Source organism: Taudactylus pleione, unplaced genomic scaffold (assembly GCF_031769625.1).
Source record: "Taudactylus pleione unplaced genomic scaffold, aTauple2 ptg000711l, whole genome shotgun sequence".
NCBI lineage: Eukaryota > Metazoa > Chordata > Amphibia > Anura > Myobatrachidae > Taudactylus > Taudactylus pleione.
In genome coordinates, this window is record NW_028285113.1 from 9,705,001 (window position 1) to 9,726,390 (window position 21,390).

General features: G+C 38.2%; 1 protein-coding gene across 9 annotated transcripts in view; it reads left to right on the forward strand.

Moving 5' to 3' along the window:
- GRIA4 (glutamate ionotropic receptor AMPA type subunit 4) overlaps window positions 1-19,028 on the forward strand; it is a 426,050-nt gene extending 407,022 nt beyond the window's left edge. For 2 of the 9 annotated variants that reach the window (XM_088456663.1, XM_088456664.1), the window contains exons 15-16: window positions 820-954; window positions 17,428-19,028. In XM_088456663.1, coding sequence (XP_088312789.1) covers window positions 820-954; window positions 17,428-17,592 — 300 coding nt within the window. In that variant the 3' untranslated portion in view covers window positions 17,593-19,028. Of the gene's footprint in view, window positions 1-819; window positions 1,090-14,911; window positions 14,985-17,427 lie in introns of those variants that run through there. The other 7 variants (XM_088456665.1, XM_088456667.1, XM_088456669.1 and 4 more) reach the window with 6 other exon arrangements.
- The last annotated feature ends 2,362 nt before the right edge of the window (window positions 19,029-21,390 follow it).

Here is a 21,390-nt window from a genome sequence, read left to right on the forward strand (position 1 = left end):
TGATTTATAATTTATTAAATTAGAAAAAATAAAATATAAACTACTAAGTAAATTGTACTTTAAATACAACTCTAGACCTCCAGCAGATGCAGTGGCATATCTTCATAAAAATATAGCTTTAATTACTATGCTTACAAATTGGCCCAAAATGGGACAAAATGTAAAAATACATCTTATACTATTTCAAAGTAGAAAAGTATGTTTAATTTATCACTACTGGAATTCTTCAAACATTGTAACATTTTTAATGTTTAATTATTCCTGCCCTGTAGACTTTACTGTACCTACTGTATTTAAAGTTTTTTTCCAATATTTACTTCTACCAGTTGCTATAAATGAATAAATCTAAATAAATTGACATTGCCATTATACCTAATAATCTCTATCAGGTACAGCACTATATAAAAGAGAAAATATTATAAAGAGTTTAATCTTATGAAATATATATATACATTTGTCTCTTTATGTTATATATGCAGCACTTCCAAATTATACTTGCATTGTACAGTTAACAGAGGTAACAATATTTTTCTACTGTTGGCGAATGACTAGTTACATCCTAAAGTATTGGTAACACAAAATATTCCTGTTATACTACCCAATATTGCCATGTGTATTGTGTAATGTACAGTATTTATTGTTAGATATGTTTGGCATATGTATCACTTATATATATGATATATACATTAGAATAGAATTATTAGAAAATGAAATACATTAGCTTCTATTTATTCTCCCTTGAACAAATTTTTATAACTTTACTGTGTTTACTCATAGGACTTTTTTCCTGCGTTAATTTTTATACTTTTATTTTTATAGGACAAGACGAGTGCATTAAGTCTGAGCAACGTTGCTGGAGTTTTCTACATTCTGGTTGGAGGCCTGGGCTTGGCTATGCTGGTGGCTTTGATAGAGTTCTGTTACAAGTCAAGGGCAGAGGCGAAACGAATGAAGGTGGCAAAGAGTGCACAGAATTTTAACCCATCTTCCTCGCAGAATACCCAGAATTTAGCAACATATAGAGAAGGTTACAACGTATATGGAACCGAGAGTGTTAAGATTTAGGGGTAGGACCTAGGGTCTACTACAGTGAGTGGGTGATGCCATGTGTAATGCAGTGTTGTGATCTGTCTGTCTAGTGGTAATGCTTGCTATAGCTTTCAGTATTGAGAATATTCAGTGCTCAGTATCTTCTTGGCTGCAGATGTACAGTGTATGTTGCTTATAGACATCTGCATTGGAATATGTTTCGTTAGACTTAAAAAAAAATACTGTATATACGGAGTATATACGGATATATACAGTGAACACACACACATATATATATATATATATATATATATATATATAATATGTATATGATTTTTCCTACAACTTTTTACATGGAAGTTAATAAAACATTCATACTATATAGTTATAACACAATATTTTGCTAGAAAGGTTACATGGCAAGCAACAGTTATCCTAAACCTGTATCTCAGACTATCCCAAATTGATCTTCAAAAGACATTTACTAAGATCCCATATTAATTTGATTAAGATGTCTGAACAAACTGAATTATATTTAAGCAACTAATGCTCTTTTTATGTATGAAGCAGAACCATATGAAATTATGATGCAACTATGCTGATTAATATGATTTGCGACACTTGTATATTTGTGTGCACCCGAGTCTGTATACAGTATGAAGCACAACGGAACTTCGTATAAAGATTTATTGACTCAGTCGCACACAGATATACAAGTGTCACATATCAAATTAATCAGCACAGTCTACTGGTGCGTCCTAGTCACATCGCATTGCGACGTAGAAGCATTTTCAGGAAAGAAAAAGACGCAAAAAAGATGCCTGGCGCTGGCATAGTCTCACATGACATGGTGCGATGAGAGGGGTTTTTTGGCATGACTGCAGCAAAGATGTGTAAGTACAGTACACATCTATATGAATTACATTTTATGGAATTTTGAGCTCTGTTTTTTCTGTTTGAGTTAATTATTTCCATATCATGAGCTCTGATTACAATAATATTTGCACATGTGATTTCACCATGAGAGCACAGATTTATTTGTCCGATTGATAGGAAGATAATTAGTAAATTCTGTATATGTATAAAACAGTTTTTGTAATTTACCAGTGAGCCAGATAGTCTAATTTGGCTGCACTCATTGGAAAGCAGCGCAGCAAATGGTTTTAGACATAATTATCTGGTGTAGTCTGACTGAGACATCAATTTGGGAAAACTGTTACTCCATCTTTGTAGTGACCAAAGACAGACCTAGTTATGCTAGCATATAAAGATTCTAAATATTAGACCACATTTAAGTTTTTATTGCTTTTCTTCAAAATTATTCTTTTTACAATGTTCAGCACAATTTTTTGCAGCTTTTGAACCATTATTCATGCATGTTTTATTTAAATATGTTTGATAAATCCTGATTAGCATGGTTTAGACACAAATTATAACTGATTTTTCTTATATATTTTAAAATCATGAAATATATTTTTATACAACTAAAAATAAATTATTTTTATTAGATGCAACAGACATATCACCAAAGTAAACTCTTAGGTAGAGATCTATGCAAAAGTCTACAACATCACCAAAATAGCTAAGCTTTATATAACTGATAACTTTAATATATGTGTTTTTTTCGTCCATTTTACGTATGATTATTCTAGTGGTTCTAGTTTACTTTCATACATTGGCTTAGCCTTATTGGCAGACATCATTAAAAATTTCACATTCACCTTTGTAAGCCTACTTTTCATACCTCCCTTCTGAGAGATCCCGGAGTGGAGGTCCAAAGTGTGGAGGTCATGTCGATGTGATTTGCATCATCCTGTCCATTCCCCCCCCTTCCTTTCTGCATAAAATTTGTGCTCTTGCACAGTAGGGGCAGGGCCACATGACACATTTTGCTGTAAACTTTCTTCCTGTTCACTTCATTTTGTGAAGTGGACAGGATCTGGTAGGATAGGATCTACTCTACTAGAGTCCGTCAGAACTCCCTAAAATTCGTGAGTCTCCCGGACATTTCAGGAGGGTAGGCAAGTATGCATTAGTCTTGACATCTAGCTATTTATGTGTATATGTTTATATAGCTTTACTTTTATGAATACTTTTTAGTACTATGGCCCTCATTCAGAGCCACTCGCAAGCGGCAGTACGCTCGTTCCGAGCGATGTTCGCACATCTGCGCATGCGTACGGTTTTTAGTACGCATGCGCGAACCAGTCAGTGCGGCCGAAAATCGTTGGTACGCAATATAGCGAGGGCCTGCTATTTTGAGTGACAGAATGAGGCGTATGTGGGTGGTAACAGGGGAAGGTGCTTGAAAACGGGGAGTGGAGATCCGAACGCAGGCGTGCTTAAAGGTCAAAACGGGCGTTTTAAGGGAGTGCATATTTAATACAGCAGCGTCATTGACCACGTCACTTGGTTTTTTTTAACTCAGAACTGCTCGCAAAATAGCGGTTGAAAACACCAACCACAAGAATAGCGAGCAGTTCATACGCTGTACGATGTACTCGATTAATCTAATAAATAGCGGACATGACGTATGGTGCGTGCGGCCAGGGGGCGTTTTTAGCAAATAAACGAGCGTATGTTTTGCTCGCTTGTTCAGACTTAGAGGTGGGAACAGACTGCAATTTGCGAACGGATCATTTGAATAGCCACCCCTTGTTTTTGAACGAACGACCACAAATAGCGAACGGCTCTGAATCAGGCCCTATATTCCATGTTGATAAATACATTTTAAAACTTCGAATAAATGGAGAGGAGATACTCAATCTGTTTCAAGAGATGGAAAAGAGTCCTTGTATAGATCACTTTCTGTGGGAAATCCAGAGAGTCTCCGGGAATTAGTCCAATTGGCACATACAAAGGGAAAAGAATACAAAAACAGAAAAGACCGTTTTAGTGGTCTAATATTGTATACCAAGTAATATTAGTACACCAAGTATAGGGGCAGAATAATAAACACTCCGTCAATTAGTTGGATCAGTGCGTACCCCAACTCACATCAAGACATGTAGTGGGACTCCCCAAAAGGTTTCTTTATATTGCCCGCCCGCTCAATGGTTCCAAACAATCCTCCTATAGTCACATATCATAAATGAAGGCGGTAGAATGATGCATACCCTACTTACGTGTTACAGACGTAATGTTCTGCACATAGAGGTTTCTTTCAATGATTCTCCGAGTGATCCTTGAGATTTAATCCCTCTTCCGAGTCACCGCCTGGGACTGTCGAAGCTTTTCTAGGTCGCTTAAGGCTGAAATCCTTTCTTTCAACTGAAAGTAAAGGATTTCAGCCTTAAGCGACCTAGAAAAGCTTTGACAGTCCCAGGCGGTGACTCGGAAGAGGGATTAAATCTCAAGGATCCCTCGGAGAATCATTGAAAGAAACCTCTATGTGCAGAACATTACGTCTGTAACACGTAAGTAGGGTATGCATCATTCTACCGCCTTCATTTATGATATGTGACTATAGGAGGATTGTTTGGAACCATTGAGCGGGCGGGCAATATAAAGAAACCTTTTGGGGAGTCCCACTACATGTCTTGATGTGAGTTGGGGTACGCACTGATCCAACTAATTGACGGAGCGTTTATTATTCTGCCCCTATACTTGGTGTACTAATATTACTTGGTATACAATATTAGACCACTAAAACGGTCTTTTCTGTTTTTGTATTTTTTTCCCTTTTTATGTGCCAATTGGACTAATTCCCGGAGACTCTCTGGATTTCCCACAGAAAGTGATCTATATAAGGACTCTTTTCCATCTCTTGAAACAGATTGAGTATCTCCTCTCCATTTATTCGAATATTTTTTTACCTTGCTCTACATCTTTTTGTATATCCAGCGCCACCCGGCAACACAATAACTTTCTTGTCATAATTGTATAGTGGAATACAGTGAGTTTCCAATTTTCTTGTGTTATACCGGAGGCAGCAGGTTTTGCGCACCTTTTGTAATAGTATTGTTTTGTATTGACATTTTAAAACTTAACACATCGCCTCATTATGGGCTCTATTCATTATGTTAATTATGGGGGTCCCATAATTAACATTCCAACTCGACGCAAGCACCAGAGCAATTCATCATTGCTCCGGCATGGAGACAACTGATCTGAAAATCAGCTGTCTCCCCGAGTCTTTTCACTGCTCCTTTCAGAGCAGTGAATCTTTTCACTGCTCTTTTTGGAGCAGTGAAACTACCGACAGGTCACGCAGGCGCACAAAAACCCTGTCGTCTTTCGGAAGGAGACGGACAGGGGCGGAGGGATTCGAAAGGATCCCACTTCGCAACCTGGGACTCCTTCCCGCAGGAAAGGAGTGGGTTGCGGGAGTAAACGCCATCTGAAGATGGTGAATGCTCCAGCAGTCAAGCTCCGGAAATATTGTATTGTCGGAGCTTGATGATTCTGTCCCCATACTAGTGTATGGGGACAGCGGGTCATTCCGGGAGAAAAAGGTAAGCAGGACATATCTGTGATATCTCCTGCATTACCTTTTTGATGAATGGCCCGAAAACTAATTTTCTACAAAAGCAGGTGAAAATGTTCATTTTCGCCTGCTTTTGTGGAAATTGAGTGATGATGAATAGACCGCTATATAACAAGCTCTTCATGCAAATGGTATTTGATGAACATGACAAATTTCATGACCATGAATAAGAAATTAAACATGATCAGATTATTAAGTAAAAAAGGGTAGTGCTGTTTTGCATCAGTGTCCATTGATTGTTTGTTACAGATGGAGTAGGGTATATTGCAGCAAATGGTGTGTCATTGATTTAAGAAGAAAACCCATGATATTTTGTGGCCAACCACAGATTAGTTTATCCATGACTAGTTTTGGGTATTTGAGTACAGTAATTGCAATAAACATTCTGTTCACTGCAATATACAGTACAGTACTCTGCTCTATAACTAGTGTATCAAAAAGGAACAGAAACTCTGCTAAATCTGTAAATTGAACAGTGAATTTTTTGTTGTGTTATGTTGTTGTCACTATTATTTGTAAGATGATAAATGGATTTTTATCCATTTAGAAAATGAACTTTCAGTAGACATTCACATATGATTCTGAGTGCATCAGTGATGAGAGTGACAAAGGCGATATAAAGCTCTTACAAGAAGGTGGGAGAGCAGTAGAAAGAGCGAGTGACTGGGTCTTTCTGCTTATGAAGTGTTTCGTGAGAACTTCTAAGTGTGCACTTTCATACATCTATTTTCAACTTCCCCTTGAGCATTCCTCTAAGATAGTTGCTAACATTCCCATTTTGTCCGTGTACTCTCAATATATAATATGCAGCTAAATCTATTTATATACACTACAGAAACTACAAATTCTGTAACATTTAAATATAAATTAAGCTGTGTAAATAGCTACTGTAAATGTAATCATTTTAATAGGATACACATTTTACATGCTCTCTTTTTTCTCTTTAAACATATATTTTTATTTAAGGAGAACTCCACCTAAGGGCAATATATATTTTCAATTACCCTTCTGCCATTGGGGCCATAGGCAAACGCAGGGGTTTTCCGGTTGCCTGGAAACCCCCCTTTCCCAGCCCACACCATGACCACAATATAAATAGTAATAGAATAGAATATTACTAATGCTGCATGTTCTTCTAAGTATCATAAATGAAATAATTAGCACCACCTGTGGATCTTTTAACTTGTGTCAGCCAGTAGTAAATACATCTGTGCATCAACTAGGATATCTAGAAAACATGCACTGTTAGGGGTATACTGCTATAAACCATCAATGGGATTAATTATTAATACCATATAATATTACACTATCTGGTGCATACCAACACCAATATGTACATATATGGCCAGGGCAGTGCTAGGTTCTTCTGCTGTTCCCCCAGACTCCCGGACTTGCTCCCACACTCTGGAATGGTGCCCACATCTGAAACAAAAACATTCAGCTCAGGCAAGATGGCCCTAATGCCACATTTAATGGCTTAGTGTGAACACTGATCCTGTATATGCTGGAACTATGACACTCAAAAGTTCAAAACACTTTGTATGATGCATATTAAAGCTGGATAAGTGCTAATTATGCCATCTTCATGGCCTGGCCACACTCGCTCTAAAATCATGCATTTGGAACCCCCCCTTTAGAAATCCAGCATTTGCCACTGGGGGCCCTCATAATGGGTGGGAGTTTGACTAGGCCCCGTCGTGTAAGCTCTTCAGAAGTTCTGCACTGCACTATCTTGGAGATGTAGCTACTGCTCCTCTTCAGAGAGCCCAGGTGCTTTGTACCCACTCCCGCACTCTGCACCCTTTTCCACCACCTAATTAAGAAATATTTAGGGTCCCAGGCCGGGCATCTAAGTGGTTCAGTAGATGATCACCATTATCAGCACAATTAATGGTCCCTTCTCTCAGTCTGACAGCTTTAAGAATTGTAATATATATTGCAGGCATTGTTTCATTATTAGTATACTTTTTTCTGATTATATTAAGTGCCCACAGATTAGTTTTCAAGGATGTCAGAGTACAGATACTTTGGTCAATGCAATTTCCCAAAATGTTGTACTGGTATTAATATTGCACACATTTACAATTTTTAAAATGTCTTCTTCCTTACTCACAAAAAGACATTTTAGAATACTTAAAGATAAGATAGAATAACGGTATGTAGTACTGGTGCTGTATCTTAGGGTGGGCTTGGGGAATGGTAGGATTAATAAATAAACAATATAAAAATGTATATAGAATAAAACATCCCTTATATAGTAAAAGTCTACAGATTCTTCACCGTGGTTTTCATCAGTATAAAATAAAATAAAAATAACCTCATAGTGCACCGAATAAAATACAATTGGATAAAGGTATCAATAATAGTAAAATAATGCTTTTATAGATATGTGATGTAAAATAAAAATTCCCATGAATAGTGTCGAAACGCTTTGTGTGCTACCTCTTGGACTCCATGACAGAGAAATATCTCCAGATACAATGGACTTGACACAGAGTTCTGAGACTTTTGGAACCTCAGACTTTTCACTACCTGCCTGGTTTGTCGACCCCTCTGGTAAAAATCCCTAAATTGTACATTTTAAAAATATATCGGTATATAGGGCCTGATTCAGAGATGGCTTGTAATCCAGCTGCAATTGCAATAGTGGTTGTGTAAAAATTAATATTCTAATCTCAGCCTTCTCTTTGTGCACCACCATGCAATGAGAAGCCCACTTTCAGCCTCCCTGGTCTGTGCATTTGCGATGGAGATTGTAAACACTCTAACATCAATGCAACATCAGTCACACCATCGACATTTGCAGTAGCCTAGAGTCTACTCTAGCTACTCTCCTCAAATCCAACTAAACAAAACATCTGAGTATGTGGATTTGCATTTGGTAATGCAGCATCATTCCCAGACATGCCAGTGACACTTCAATAACACGCTCATGAAACGGCCCCTAATTGTGTTAACTCCAGGTCACCACCCAGCCTTCACCCTGAAACGCCATGGGATTACAAACCCCTTCTCAAATGTTAGTGATGCCATAGGCGATTGCAAACGCCAATTGACACTTGGGTACATGCAAGCACAATAAGGGTTTCCAAGACTTTTCACGCATGCACAGTAGCAAAAAGTAACTGAATTGTGGGAACATCGACACACTATTACATGGGAGTTTTTTCACATCACTTAGCTATAAAACCATTCTTTTACTATTATTGATAACATTATCCAATTGGATTCTATTTTCTTGCGCTATGTTTTTATTTAATTATTTACATATTGTTGAAAACCACTGTGAAGAATCAACAGTCTTCTACCATGCAAGGGAAGTTTTATAGGAATCGGTATGAAATACCCGGCAGCGCCTGGCCGACAAAAGCAGAGTTCCCGGCAGCGGAAGCCCGACAGCGCTGGAAATCCCGATCGTCGATAGGTAAGTACTTACTAACCTAACACCCTAACCCTCCTTAGGGGTGCCTAACCCTAACCTCCCCCCCAAGTGCCTAACCCTAATCCCCCCTCTATGTGCCTAAACCTAGCCCCCCCTTCCCTGCTGCCTAAACCTAAGTCCCCCGGGGGGGTGCCTAACCTTAAGTCCCCCCCTGGGAGTGCCTAACCCCAACCTCCCCTCCCCCTAGCCTAACCCTAACCCTGCCGGGGGGTGCCTAACCGTAAGTCCCCCCCGGGTGCCCTAAACCTAACCCTCCTCCCCCGCGGCTGTCCGCAGCGTTGGGAATGCCGGGCGCCTGTCTCCCGGCGTTGGGAAAATGTCAGGCGTCTACATCTAGACGCCCGGCATTTCACCCTCACCAGGATATGACAGTCGGGAAGCCGGCTGTCGGTATAAAGGCAGCCAGTTTCCCGATTGTATACCGTTTTATACTATGCATAATTAGAAATTGTTATTAATTAATCTTACCATTCCCATACCATCTCTGTTATATTGGTCAATATGGGAAGGACCTAGGCTGCTTATCACCTATTAAGTGCACATTAGGATATCACTACATCTTTCTTTTTTAGAATACGGCAAAGTGCACATAGTCCTAATCTCTCCTGCAGCTCCAGCCAGCTGTGGTGGGCCAGGTCTGTACTCTGTACATGAACTTTGCACACTGCATCATCATACAATAGGTGACACTTAGTAGTGCAAATAGATTGTCACACTACTTTTTTTAAGCCCATAAACTCTGACTAGGTCAGTAGGGGCTAACCATGATTCAGAAGGGGTTTACCATAGAGGACCCAGTACTGTCTAACCACTGTAGATTTGAATGAGTAATTATGACTTAGCCAGACCATAATACAGATACATATTTAAGACCTTTCCAACTTTGTGTAACTCCTATCTCTGGGAGAGGACCGGAGAGGAGTTGCAACAGGCCACTGAGGGGGTGGGGCGAGCCTCTTCATGTCATTAAGCCCTGACCCATCGTGGCATAATGCCAAGAATCACGGGTAATAATGGGGCAGGACCAAAATGACACAATTCTCATAAGGTCACATCATATTGGCCCCACCCTCTTCCCCGCAGATCCATGATTACTGGCATTACAAGTAGGTGGGATGTACTTTTTTGGGAGTGGGGGGGAAGGAGTAATGACCCAAAAATCATGAGTCTCCTGGACGTTCCTGGAGTTTAGTATAACCCTAGTGCAAATTATTAACTGATGATGAAGATGGACAGCTGCTTCCTATTTACTGAGTGTGCTTCCATCACTTTGATACTACATAATTTATTAATGCGGCTGCTGTGTTCTATTTGCATTTGGCCTTTAGCAGGAAAGAAGATTCCATTTGATTCTTAGCCCCTCCGCTACTGAGAGTCATTATACTACTGTGCTGAACCCATTTTTCAATGTTTACACTCGTCACATTCCAACATCAATATCACAGTTTTTTTTTATGCAGTGACCACACAAATTACTGTATGCCGGTGTTTATTTCCTGAAGATATAACATTTTCAGAAAATACCATTAGTCTTTTTGTCTTACATGAAAAAAATCTTTTATTTTATTTATTAAACACCAAAAAGAAATACTTTGTGGTTCTTGCTTCGGCATTTCCAAAATAGCATAAAGTAAGGTTCCGCATTTAGGTTTTAATATCAAAATCATTGGTGGGCAATCTTTGGTGGGCCAGCTCTGTTGACTTACCTAGTTACAAGTTATATATGTGTGCCTTAATTTCATTCGTTCTGAATGGGGAACTTGAAAGCAACATTTTCTATAAACGTCCCTCCTGTTTTTATTGAGTATTAAAAGTTCCCAGGATTTCTAGGTAACGTCCAAAAAAAAAAAACCTTTTATAGAGAAACCACATCTGACCTTAATAATTTAAATTTGGGAGCTACTCACTCCCATCCGCCCTAGTTACTTCTGCAAAATATATGGGAAGACTCACAGGAGTTCCCACTGCGTCTGCTAGTCGCACTGTATTACATAAGCCCCAAACTCTGTATTGTATTTTACTTGTTGGATATATTACACATTATGAATGCATATAGCCTGATGTAGAGTTGGGTTGGATGCTGTCACAATTCCGATAGTCGAGATGCCGGCTCTTAGAATGCCGGCGCTGGAATCCTGACACCTGTCAGAATCCCGACACCTGTCAGAATCCCGGCGCCGGCATGCTGACGGTAAGTACTGTGGTTAGGGGGAGGGCTAGGGCTTAGGGATAGACAATAAGGGGGGAGGGTTAGGTTTAGGGTGCGGGATAGAGTTTAGGTTTATGCACTAGGGGAGAGGTTAGGTTTGGCAGTGTAGTGGGAGGGCTAGGATTAAAGGTAGGAAGAGGGGGAGGGTTAGTTACTGACTGACAGGTGTCGGTATCCTATCCCTGTCAGGTGCTGGCATCGGAAATTCTGACTACCGGTATACCTAGTTCTGGCATCTCATACCCAACCCATTTGGGAATTGGGGTTAGGGTTAGGGATAGACACTAAAGGGGGGAGGGTTAGGGTGCGGGGGAGAGGTTAGTTTAGCGGGTTGGGAGGGTAAGGTCTAGAGGTAGGAAGAGGGGGAGGGTTAGTTACTGACCGACTGGTGTCGTTATCCTAATCCTGTCAGGATGCTGGCATCGGAATTCTGACTGCCGAGATACCTAGTACTGGCATCTCATACCCAACCCATTTAGGTATAGGACAAATACATATATTATTTTTCCTGACTGCTCATGTGCACAGAAAAATCTTTGAGTTCCATCCATATACAGATTGTGTTGCATTTGCGATTAGGAGCTGTATTCAATTTTTTCAGCGGACCCGTGATACTTTTCCGCCTCCCGGACTTTTCGCCTACATCGCGTGTTTTGCAGGCGGAAAAGTATCGCGCGCGTGCCCGCGTATGAAAACGGGACCCGGCAACACTTAAACAAGCGTAAAGTCCTGTCAGATTTGGGGAAACCAGCCTGACACCCCCCAAAAGATGCTCTGACATGGGGGTTAGCTATGGTTACCCCCGATTTGGCTTACTGAAGGTATTTGTTGTTTTTAAACGGGCTCAATAGCTGCTAAATAGAGTTTTTGTATAAGTGGTGCAGAATAGTATTCAGGAGGTTTTTTTTGGAGAAAATAACTTATCCCAGCAAATTTGGGGTACTTGAAAATGGGGGCCAGCATATTTTAAAGTTGCTAAAGTTAAGTTTAAAAAACCATGAAAAATCCACCTGCCGCAAGCCCCTGCAATGAGAAAAACACACCTGGGGCATACTTAGGGACCCCCCCAGAATCTAGTTCGCTAGTTTTTAACTTTGTCCCCCCCAATTTTTTTTTTTTCGCCCCCAAAATGAAAGTGATTTTTTGGGGTGTTCTTAAGTGTTTTTTTAAAAAAATTTGACGCAGTTTACCTTTGGGGGACTGTCTGAAGGCTGCACGGGGGTTCCCACAACGTTGCACCCCAAAACCCCAATTCTGCACTTTTTTCCGCCTGCTATTCATAGGCGAAACTTTTCCGCCAGGTACATTGCATTGACTTTCCGCCTAGGCGGAAAATCTTTCAAATTGAATACGGCGATACTTTTCCGCCTGACGAAATGACGTCATGGGCGAAACTTTTTCGCCGATTCCGACTTTTCGCCTCAAATTGAATACGGGCCTAAGACTCTTTATGCTTAGAGAGGCACAACGGATGAGGATAGAGGCCTGCAAGCATTGGCAAACTACATTAACTGATCTTTCCATTTATTTGAACTTAAGCACTTTTATTTTATATTTGCATCTGTAGTGAATTGTATTTTACATGGTAAATACAGTGTTAGCATTTATTAATATGGCTGTCCAAAAACAGACTGAGGGCCGGATTCATAGATGCACGTAGTGTCACTGCCAGACGCGAGCAAATGATTTTTGCAGTCTGCGCATGCGTCTGAGTCACACTGTACACGCTTCACAGTGCGGCTGTGCCGTGGTTGAGACGCAGTTGCACTGACACAGGCAGCCGTGTTCAGGTGGATAATCTGCGACTCCATAGGGCTGGTGCAATGTTCAGTGGTGTGACCGATGCGTCCGATGGTGCGTGCTAATACACACAGTGGTAAATTAGTCGTACAGCCGGTGGGCGTCTCTGTAGGAATACCTTCGACTGCAGTATTAGTATAAAGATTCAGTCATGCTGCAGCAAAAGGTACGGTTGCGGCTGCAATAGCGTACACCTCTGAATCAGGTCCTGACTGTTTTAGAGGGATGGGTACGGGATCCCGGCGGTCAGGATGCCAACAGTCAGAATACAGACAGCGGCATCCAGACAGTCAGAATCCCAACAGAATTTGGTAAGTATCCTCCCCCTAACCATAACTTACCTTTCCCGCAGCCTTACCCTAACCCTCCCCTCCCACAGCCTAACCATAACTCTGCCGCAGCCTAACCCTCCCCCTAGTGCCTTAATCTAACCGTTAACGCTAATACTCACCGTCGGGATGTCAGCGGTTGGGATTCTGGAGCCAGAATTCAGACTGCTGTCAGGATTCCATTGCCGTGATTCTGACCATCGGCATCCTGACCATCGGGATGCCGACTACATCCCATCTTACAAATGTATCCTCATATACCTATCCTTTTTGCAATCATATGGCACATTTCCCATGGCACAACTTATAGGCTCCGTCATGGGTATTCCTGGTCTTTCATACTTTTCCTGAATTTAGTTATTTGCATCATTTTGCCGCATACAAAGTCACCTATAGGATTAGAATTTTTGTCGTAAAGTAATTGGTATAAAGTTTGAAATTGGGCATTGCAATGCATGGTGTGGCTCACTCAGGTTACTCAGGTTAGCGTCTGAGTTGCACACAGCAGCATCATACAATGCCAGTATCCAGGGTACCTGTGCATTGTACTTTTCTTGCATTAGTGATGCAAATAACATGTGTGTGGCAGGAGGCATGTTGCAGGTTAGTTGCAAAGTCCATGGAATACCAGACAGGGCTGTTTAGCGTGATTTAAGGATAGTTGTGTGTGGACACATCTGTATGTATATGGCACTTTATTAAAGTATTATATTGTGCACAAATTAGGTACCATAACTTTAGCATTTACTAACACTGTCAATCCACATCTCCTGGCGTACCACAGGTGCATATACTACTGTTTTATTCTGGTATGAACCTGGTACATATGCTAACCTTGCAGGGCTGGATATACAGTATTTTGTGTTGCATCTGGTTTAGCAAAAAACATCTTTTTTTGGTTGTATTTTATGCCTGCATTTTGTGCATCTAACTTTACATCAGCCCCATAATATGAATTAGGGTTAAAGTAAAATCACTGCCATGTTATTGTGGCTGCAGTTACAACTACTATATAATCAATGACAAGTGTTAGAATATGGAAATGATAAAAAAAATGATAATAATTTAAGAATTACAAAAATGTACAAAAAAACCCATAAAATTGTAATGCTGTTAGTTAGTTAATAAGATAAAAAAATGAAGGTCTTATTTCATATTATTTTTTTTTTTTAGTTTTTATAATTAAGCTAATAAAATTTAACTGACAAGTTTTTTAAATCCATTATATTTATTACATTTACACAAAAAAAGATGAAAATTTGAAAATGACCAAAATAAGTGTCCATTACTCAACATTTTTACTCTTGACCACAGTCACACTAAACACCTGTTTGCTACACACAGTGAAAGAAAACCACACCAGCTTAAGAAATCACAAAGAACCAAAGGCATCACCGTAGCATGAGGCATCAGTTTGCAGCATCCACTCATTCTGCACTGTGTGTAGATAATGGGGGTACTTTAAATAGAGACATTGATTCAAAAACGATGCTGTGGTCTGAGTTGCAGTACAACAATATTTTGTTTTATTTATTTTTGTGACATCTGTTTCCATCCTGCAACAAAACATTGTGATTCTTTGCCTTAAGCATCATGTTATTTTGTTTGCGTTCTAGGTGAAGAAAATACAGGGTTGTTGCAGATCATCAAAAACAGGGCTATTCTCCTTCAGTATACATTACTGTAAAAGTATGTTGGTTTTTCAAAGTCTACAAACATTAAAACATTTCAGCTTTTGTTAACATACACACCCGGTATCCCACTTTATCACTGCCACTGCTTCATCATGAGTATGTGCTGTGATGCGTGACCCAAATATTCAGATCCAACTGCCTTAGAGACACAGACAGATTAATGCTGTCTGTTTTGATTACATCACCATGGTCATATCTTCAGGTTAATACATGGTTTATTTTATGTCACATTCCATCATTTTAGTTTAAAAAAAAAAAGAAAACTTTAACTGAAGATGTTCAATTGCTTCTATTTTATGGTATGCATTTTGCATGACATCAAATGCAGAATTTCTGGCACAGTCTTTGGAACTTAAATTTAGGAGAAAGAATCCACTATTTCTGAGCCCCCGGTGCATTAAAGGAAAGCAATATGGGTGCATAATATTTATTGTGTCAATTATTTTCTTGTGTAAATGCTTTATTGTTTTGGATTATTTAATCAAAAAACTGAACAAGAGCAATTGATGGATGTTTCATGTGGAAAGGAAAATCTCATTGTTTAAAATAAAGTTCACCATCCAGACTATGAAAAGGCTACTTTAATTATTCTAGCTCTTGTTTATGGTAGAGGCATAATTACTAACTTAGCACCTATGAAAAGTGTGTTAAGTGCAGAGTTTCACCAATATCCATTTATTTCCTACAGAAACATATTCTTGAACCATTATTTTTTAAGTAAATTATTGTCGACTTTCCAGAAGCCTGGTCTGTCACTTAGTAACATTTTTAGTAAGGGTTGAAAAGTACTATGGTGTATGTTGGCGCTATATAAATAATAATAATTAGGGATGTGTCTGCATGCAATTTAGAACTGTATATTTGCTGTAGAATTCTTCAATGCTACATTGACATTTTATTCATGCTCCCACCCCTCTGTTTGCTTTATTAGCTTAGCGCTAGTGGCAGAATGAGGAATGTGTATTTATTTATTTAATTTGTTATGGAATGTCTCTCACATGTCATACATATTATAGAACTATTCTGTAAGAAAATGAATCCAGTAGAAATTATTATGTTTTATGGGGATTCTTGGAGGAACAAAAAGAGCTTAGAGATAAGCATGGGACTTGTGTACCCATGAGTTGATCAGCCCTTCTGGAGAGCAGTTTCTGGTCATTTAGTGATTAGCTAAATCAATTTGTGTATAATAGTTCTGTATTTTCATCTATTGCAAACTCCTTAAAAATGAATAAACTAGCTCATCAAAATAATATATATATTTTTTTTAATAGCTCATGCAAATTATTAAAAGATATTTTTTTGTTTGATATATTGCTTGTAGTGAAAATATTAATTTAAATTGAAATATAAAACCTAGCATGTCAGTGTTGTGCTACTTTACTAATTATTATTTTTGATGTTTGTGCATAGGGTAGGAAATATATGCTGTTCAAAATAACAAAATGCTGTGAATGGTTTAATCTGCTAAACATTTTTTTTTAAATCAAAAAGGAAATTCAAAATAAATACAGCTGCTGACATCACAAATTAATTTGGCCCATAACTGTAAGTAAAATAATAAATAGCTAAAACATTTATTTTTTTGAAACAAAGAACTTACTTCTACATTTACTGTAAGTCCTTTGTACATTTTGAGATGTAGGAATATTGTAGTATTCTACTAATAAAATCTAAATAAAATTAATGTCATAGTATTTAAATATGTATATATATATATATATATATATATAGCATAGTATTAAATTGTAAAAAAAATTTTACATTTCCATCTATATAAATTACAAGTTAAAAGGCTTCTTGGAAAATCCACCATATCATTTTATTTGATGTCATGTCTTACACTATTCATATTTACATCAAACTCTTTCTACATCTGCAGTCATATTTAAAAGTTATAAAAATTTGCTGTAAGAATTTTGTACAGTTCAAATATACTTATTTTATCAACAGCTTGTGCACTTGTCTATTTATATATTTTATTTATTTGTTTTATATATATATATTATATTACTTTACAGACAAGTTTCATAGTCAAAATAAAATAGAACCAAACTATTAAGGATTAAAACAATAGCTGACTGTTTATAAAAGCGTAATTTTTAAAACTCGTAACTCTAAATTATGTAGTTCAATAATATAAAACTAGTAATAGGATAAATATTGCATCAAACAGTAGGCAGTCCATCATTCAGTCTACAAAATATATGGCTACCAGAAAAAAACAATTTTGCCTTGGTAAAGTATTTTACTGATAAAATTTCATTAAAAAAATGATTACTAAATTATAAATTCAGTTCTTTCAATTAGCTACTCTAAATATAACATGAAAATGCAGATGTCTAATATAAATATCAGTATATTGATGTTCTCTGTGGCATGGTGACATAATAGATATAGTAATTATATCTTTTTGCTTTACATTCTTTTGTTGCTAGCTGACCTTTTCTGAAGCCATAAGAAACAAAGCCAGATTATCCATAACGGGGAGCGTAGGAGAAAATGGTCGTGTCTTGACTCCCGACTGCCCGAAGGCCGTTCACACTGGGACTGCAATTCGACAAAGTTCAGGATTGGCTGTAATTGCATCGGACCTACCATAAAAACCAAATAATTTATTGAGTGCCTTAATTATACACTGTTGGTGAGTGAAATACAGCACAGACTGTGAGCCACATCTTGGGAAAAACACTGAAGACCTAGAAATATTGCTGAGAACGGGAAGTACGTCCAAATGCGCCAAACATCATCAGCAACAATGTGTGCATGAGCTCAGCTCGGATACCCAAACTCAGATTTTATATCAGGAAAATGCATAATTTAGTTTTATGGGGGGGTTGGGGGTGGGGAAGAGTGTATTAGAAACAACAAATTTATCTTGGAAGGACAATTTCAAAAAAGACTTGTCAATTAGTTCATTAAACTGTGAAGCGTGGGATCAAAATGGACTATACTTCTGTTCTAACAAAGAAGGAAAATAGCTATAGAATTCAATGAAATTACTAACCAGTATATTGAGAAACTCCATGCATATAAAAAAGGATGAATATCCAGTTGTTGAAATAGATCTCTTAAGAAAAACTGTGATAAAACAAAGAAATAATAATCATGTAAATCCTGTGAAAAATAAATTATTTACATTTTGTTTGAAAATAAAGAAAAGATATGACATGCTTGCTTTTTAACTGATGTAAATTCAGTAGCGTACAACACAATTATTTTTTTCTAATCATTTTACGGAACAGCTCATTGCAATAATTAATTAAAAAAAGGAAAATCCAACAATGTAATGAAAAAAACCTGATTATTATTATTTAAAAAAAAGACTTGTGGGTCATCTTCTGCTACTTTTATTCAGTTACACAACCACAGGTACACACATATAATTCATTTGTTTTAACCACCATGGATATACAGTAACTGTCCTATCACTCAGCTATGTAGAGTCTTATCAGACTATGGTCACTCCTGTTACAGATATTATTTATAATCTTGTTCTGTGTAAAAAAAAATGTGTTTTTTGTACCCACCAAAAATAAAAGTATACAAAAATATACATTCTTTCTAAAAATGTTGAGATCTGAAATTCTTAAGAATTTTATTTTAAAACAATGACATCAGTCATTTGAAAGAAAAAATACAATGTAAATGCCTAACAAACCAACAGTGTTTATATAATGTACATTATTTCACAAATCAGGGTGTTTTTACAATCACTGTGACATGTTTTTTAATAAGCGTATGCCATGACTTTTGTTTATTTGTATTGTAAATATATTGCCATATTTCTTTCCACTGTAATACACCTTTTATTTACTGCTAGATAATGTACATTAACAGAGAACAATTGAACTGTTGGAGGCTGTGCAATGTTATAATTTAACAAGAAAAAAGAATAGATGCCATGAAAATATATTTTTTTGCAACATTTTAATTTTGTTCATTTTAAATTTTAGGTACAGTATGCCAATCAAATGTGAGCAAAACATTTAACAAAAAAATAATGCTTTATTTTATTACTTGTATCACAATGATCTGTTTACTGGGGTTAATAAAAATGTGTTTTCTAATTTTTTTAGCATATAATGGATATTTACATCAAATTGGAAAAAAATATTCTCATACCAGAGAAAGCATTGGAACTACCGCAGGAAAACTAAAGATGCCTGAATAAAATAAAGTATAGAAGATTAAAATGGGGAATATATGGGATTGTATTTTTAGGTCTAAACTAACATAGTAAAGAAAAATTATTGCTGAAATATAATTTCTCTATATTTAAAAAAACAAACAATTTATTACATTGATTTGCATGTCATTTCCATACCTTGTCAGAGTTCATTATTTGCAGTTGCCAATTTGGAAAAGCTGTTGTCATTTATACTATACAATGCATGGTCTATCTTTGGATAAACAGAAACAAGCTTTATATTGTGTCTTCTCCAGTAAAACTTTGAATGGAACAGACGTTTTTGCAAAAAGGCATAATTGATCAAGCAGATCAAGCTTTAAGGGAAAAAGTATGAAGTATATGGTATGTTTACTCTCACACATATTTCTGGAATGGCATAACAACAATTCTAATAATAGACTTACAGCTCAATTTGTGGACCATAATCCTCCTTATTCCATATTTTGAGGGGATGGCATTGGTGACACTGTAAAATTCACTTAATTTCCTATAATCATTACCTCATGGATTATTGTTCTGTTGTCTATTTTGCTTTCCATAATGACTATCATTATTTTGTTCATTTGAGTCCAGGGGGTAAATTTACTAAGAATCGAGTTTGGTTGAGTTGTTTTTTTTCATCTCGATTTGCATAGTTGAATCTAAGGTGATTTTCCCATTTTTCATCTCAAATTTTGTAATAAATGAGTTTAAGTGAAAGTGAGTTTTCCGATGGTAATGCAGATTGAGATATCTCCCCCGAGTTGCAAGTTAAGATGAGACTACTCACCCGAGATTGTAGTGTCTTCTCACTCTCCCAAGCAAGCAGCCTGCACATATCAGTGAGAAATGTGAAGGCTGCTTGTGTGGTCTACCTGTAGAAAATGGGTTAAATGTGTAAAAAAAATGACGTAGGGTCCCCCCAAAAAGCATAACCAGCCCCGGACTTGTCAGCCAGTCCTGGTTCCAAAAATTACGGGGAACAAAACGAGTAGGGTTCCACTGTGATTTAGGAACCAGCACCAGGCTGCAGGGCCAGTCCTAATTTTAAATATAGGGGGGAAAAATTGCGTAGGGGTCCCCCTATATTTAAAACAAGCACCGGACCCAAACCGACCGGGGTGTAATGCCACAGCCAGACCCTATTACCAGGTCTCAAGGGCCAAAGCATTCTCACCCCAAGCCAGTCAGGCCAAGTCAGGGATCTCAGGGGAGGTGGGGACCCCCCCCAAGAAGTGGTCCCCCCTCTCTCAAAACCCCTGGCTTGGTCTGAAGCCCGGGGCCCTTCCCCGCACCCCTGGGCTGTGGGTACGGGGGTAATAAAGTGTTAAATAGTAGTACACTATTGTATTTTACAGTGGAACTACAGGTGCCAGCATGCCTGCTCTTTGGCACTTGTGGAACTACAAGTGCCAGCAGGCGGCCGACACCCGTACCTCCAATGTAAAATAAATAGTTAAATAAAGACACAACACACACACTGTATACAGTAACATTTTATTACATACCTACCTATCCCATTCACACATACTTACCTGTACCAGCTGGTTGGTCCACTTCTCCCATGTAGAAATACGTGCGGAGTACCTGCAAAAAAGATCCTATACTCACCTCCATCCTCGCGCTGGTCTCCGCAGCATCCAGGGGGGTCTTTACAAAAAACAAACCGGCATCCGATTTATATACTTACCATTAGCGGTGTATGTGTGTGACCACATACACCGCTAATCAGATCAGTTAGAACTGTCAGGAGCCGCCTGCCAATCAGCGCCGCTAACTGTAGAGTGTCCACTGATTGGCTCCTGACTCACTGACCAGCCTACGTGGGAACTGTGAGGAGCCAGAGCCAATCAGCATCCGCTCTACAGATAGCGGCCGCTGATTGGCTGACGGTTCCTGACAGTTCTCACTGATGAGTCGGGAGCCGGTTGTGGTCACACACATATACCGCTAATGGTAAGTATGTGGATCGGGTGCCGGTTTGTTTTTTTGCAAAGACCCCCCTGGATGCTATGGACACCAGCGCGAGGATGGAGGTGAGTATAGGATCTTTTATTCATGTACATCCAAATGGATTCTACAAAGGACAAATGTACACAAACATCTGGCAGCAGGTAAATATGTGTGATTGAGGTAGGTGTGTAATAAATTTATACAGTCTACGGTGTGTGTGTTGTGTCTTTTTTAACTATTTATTTTACAGTGGAGGTACGGGTGCCGGCCACCTGCT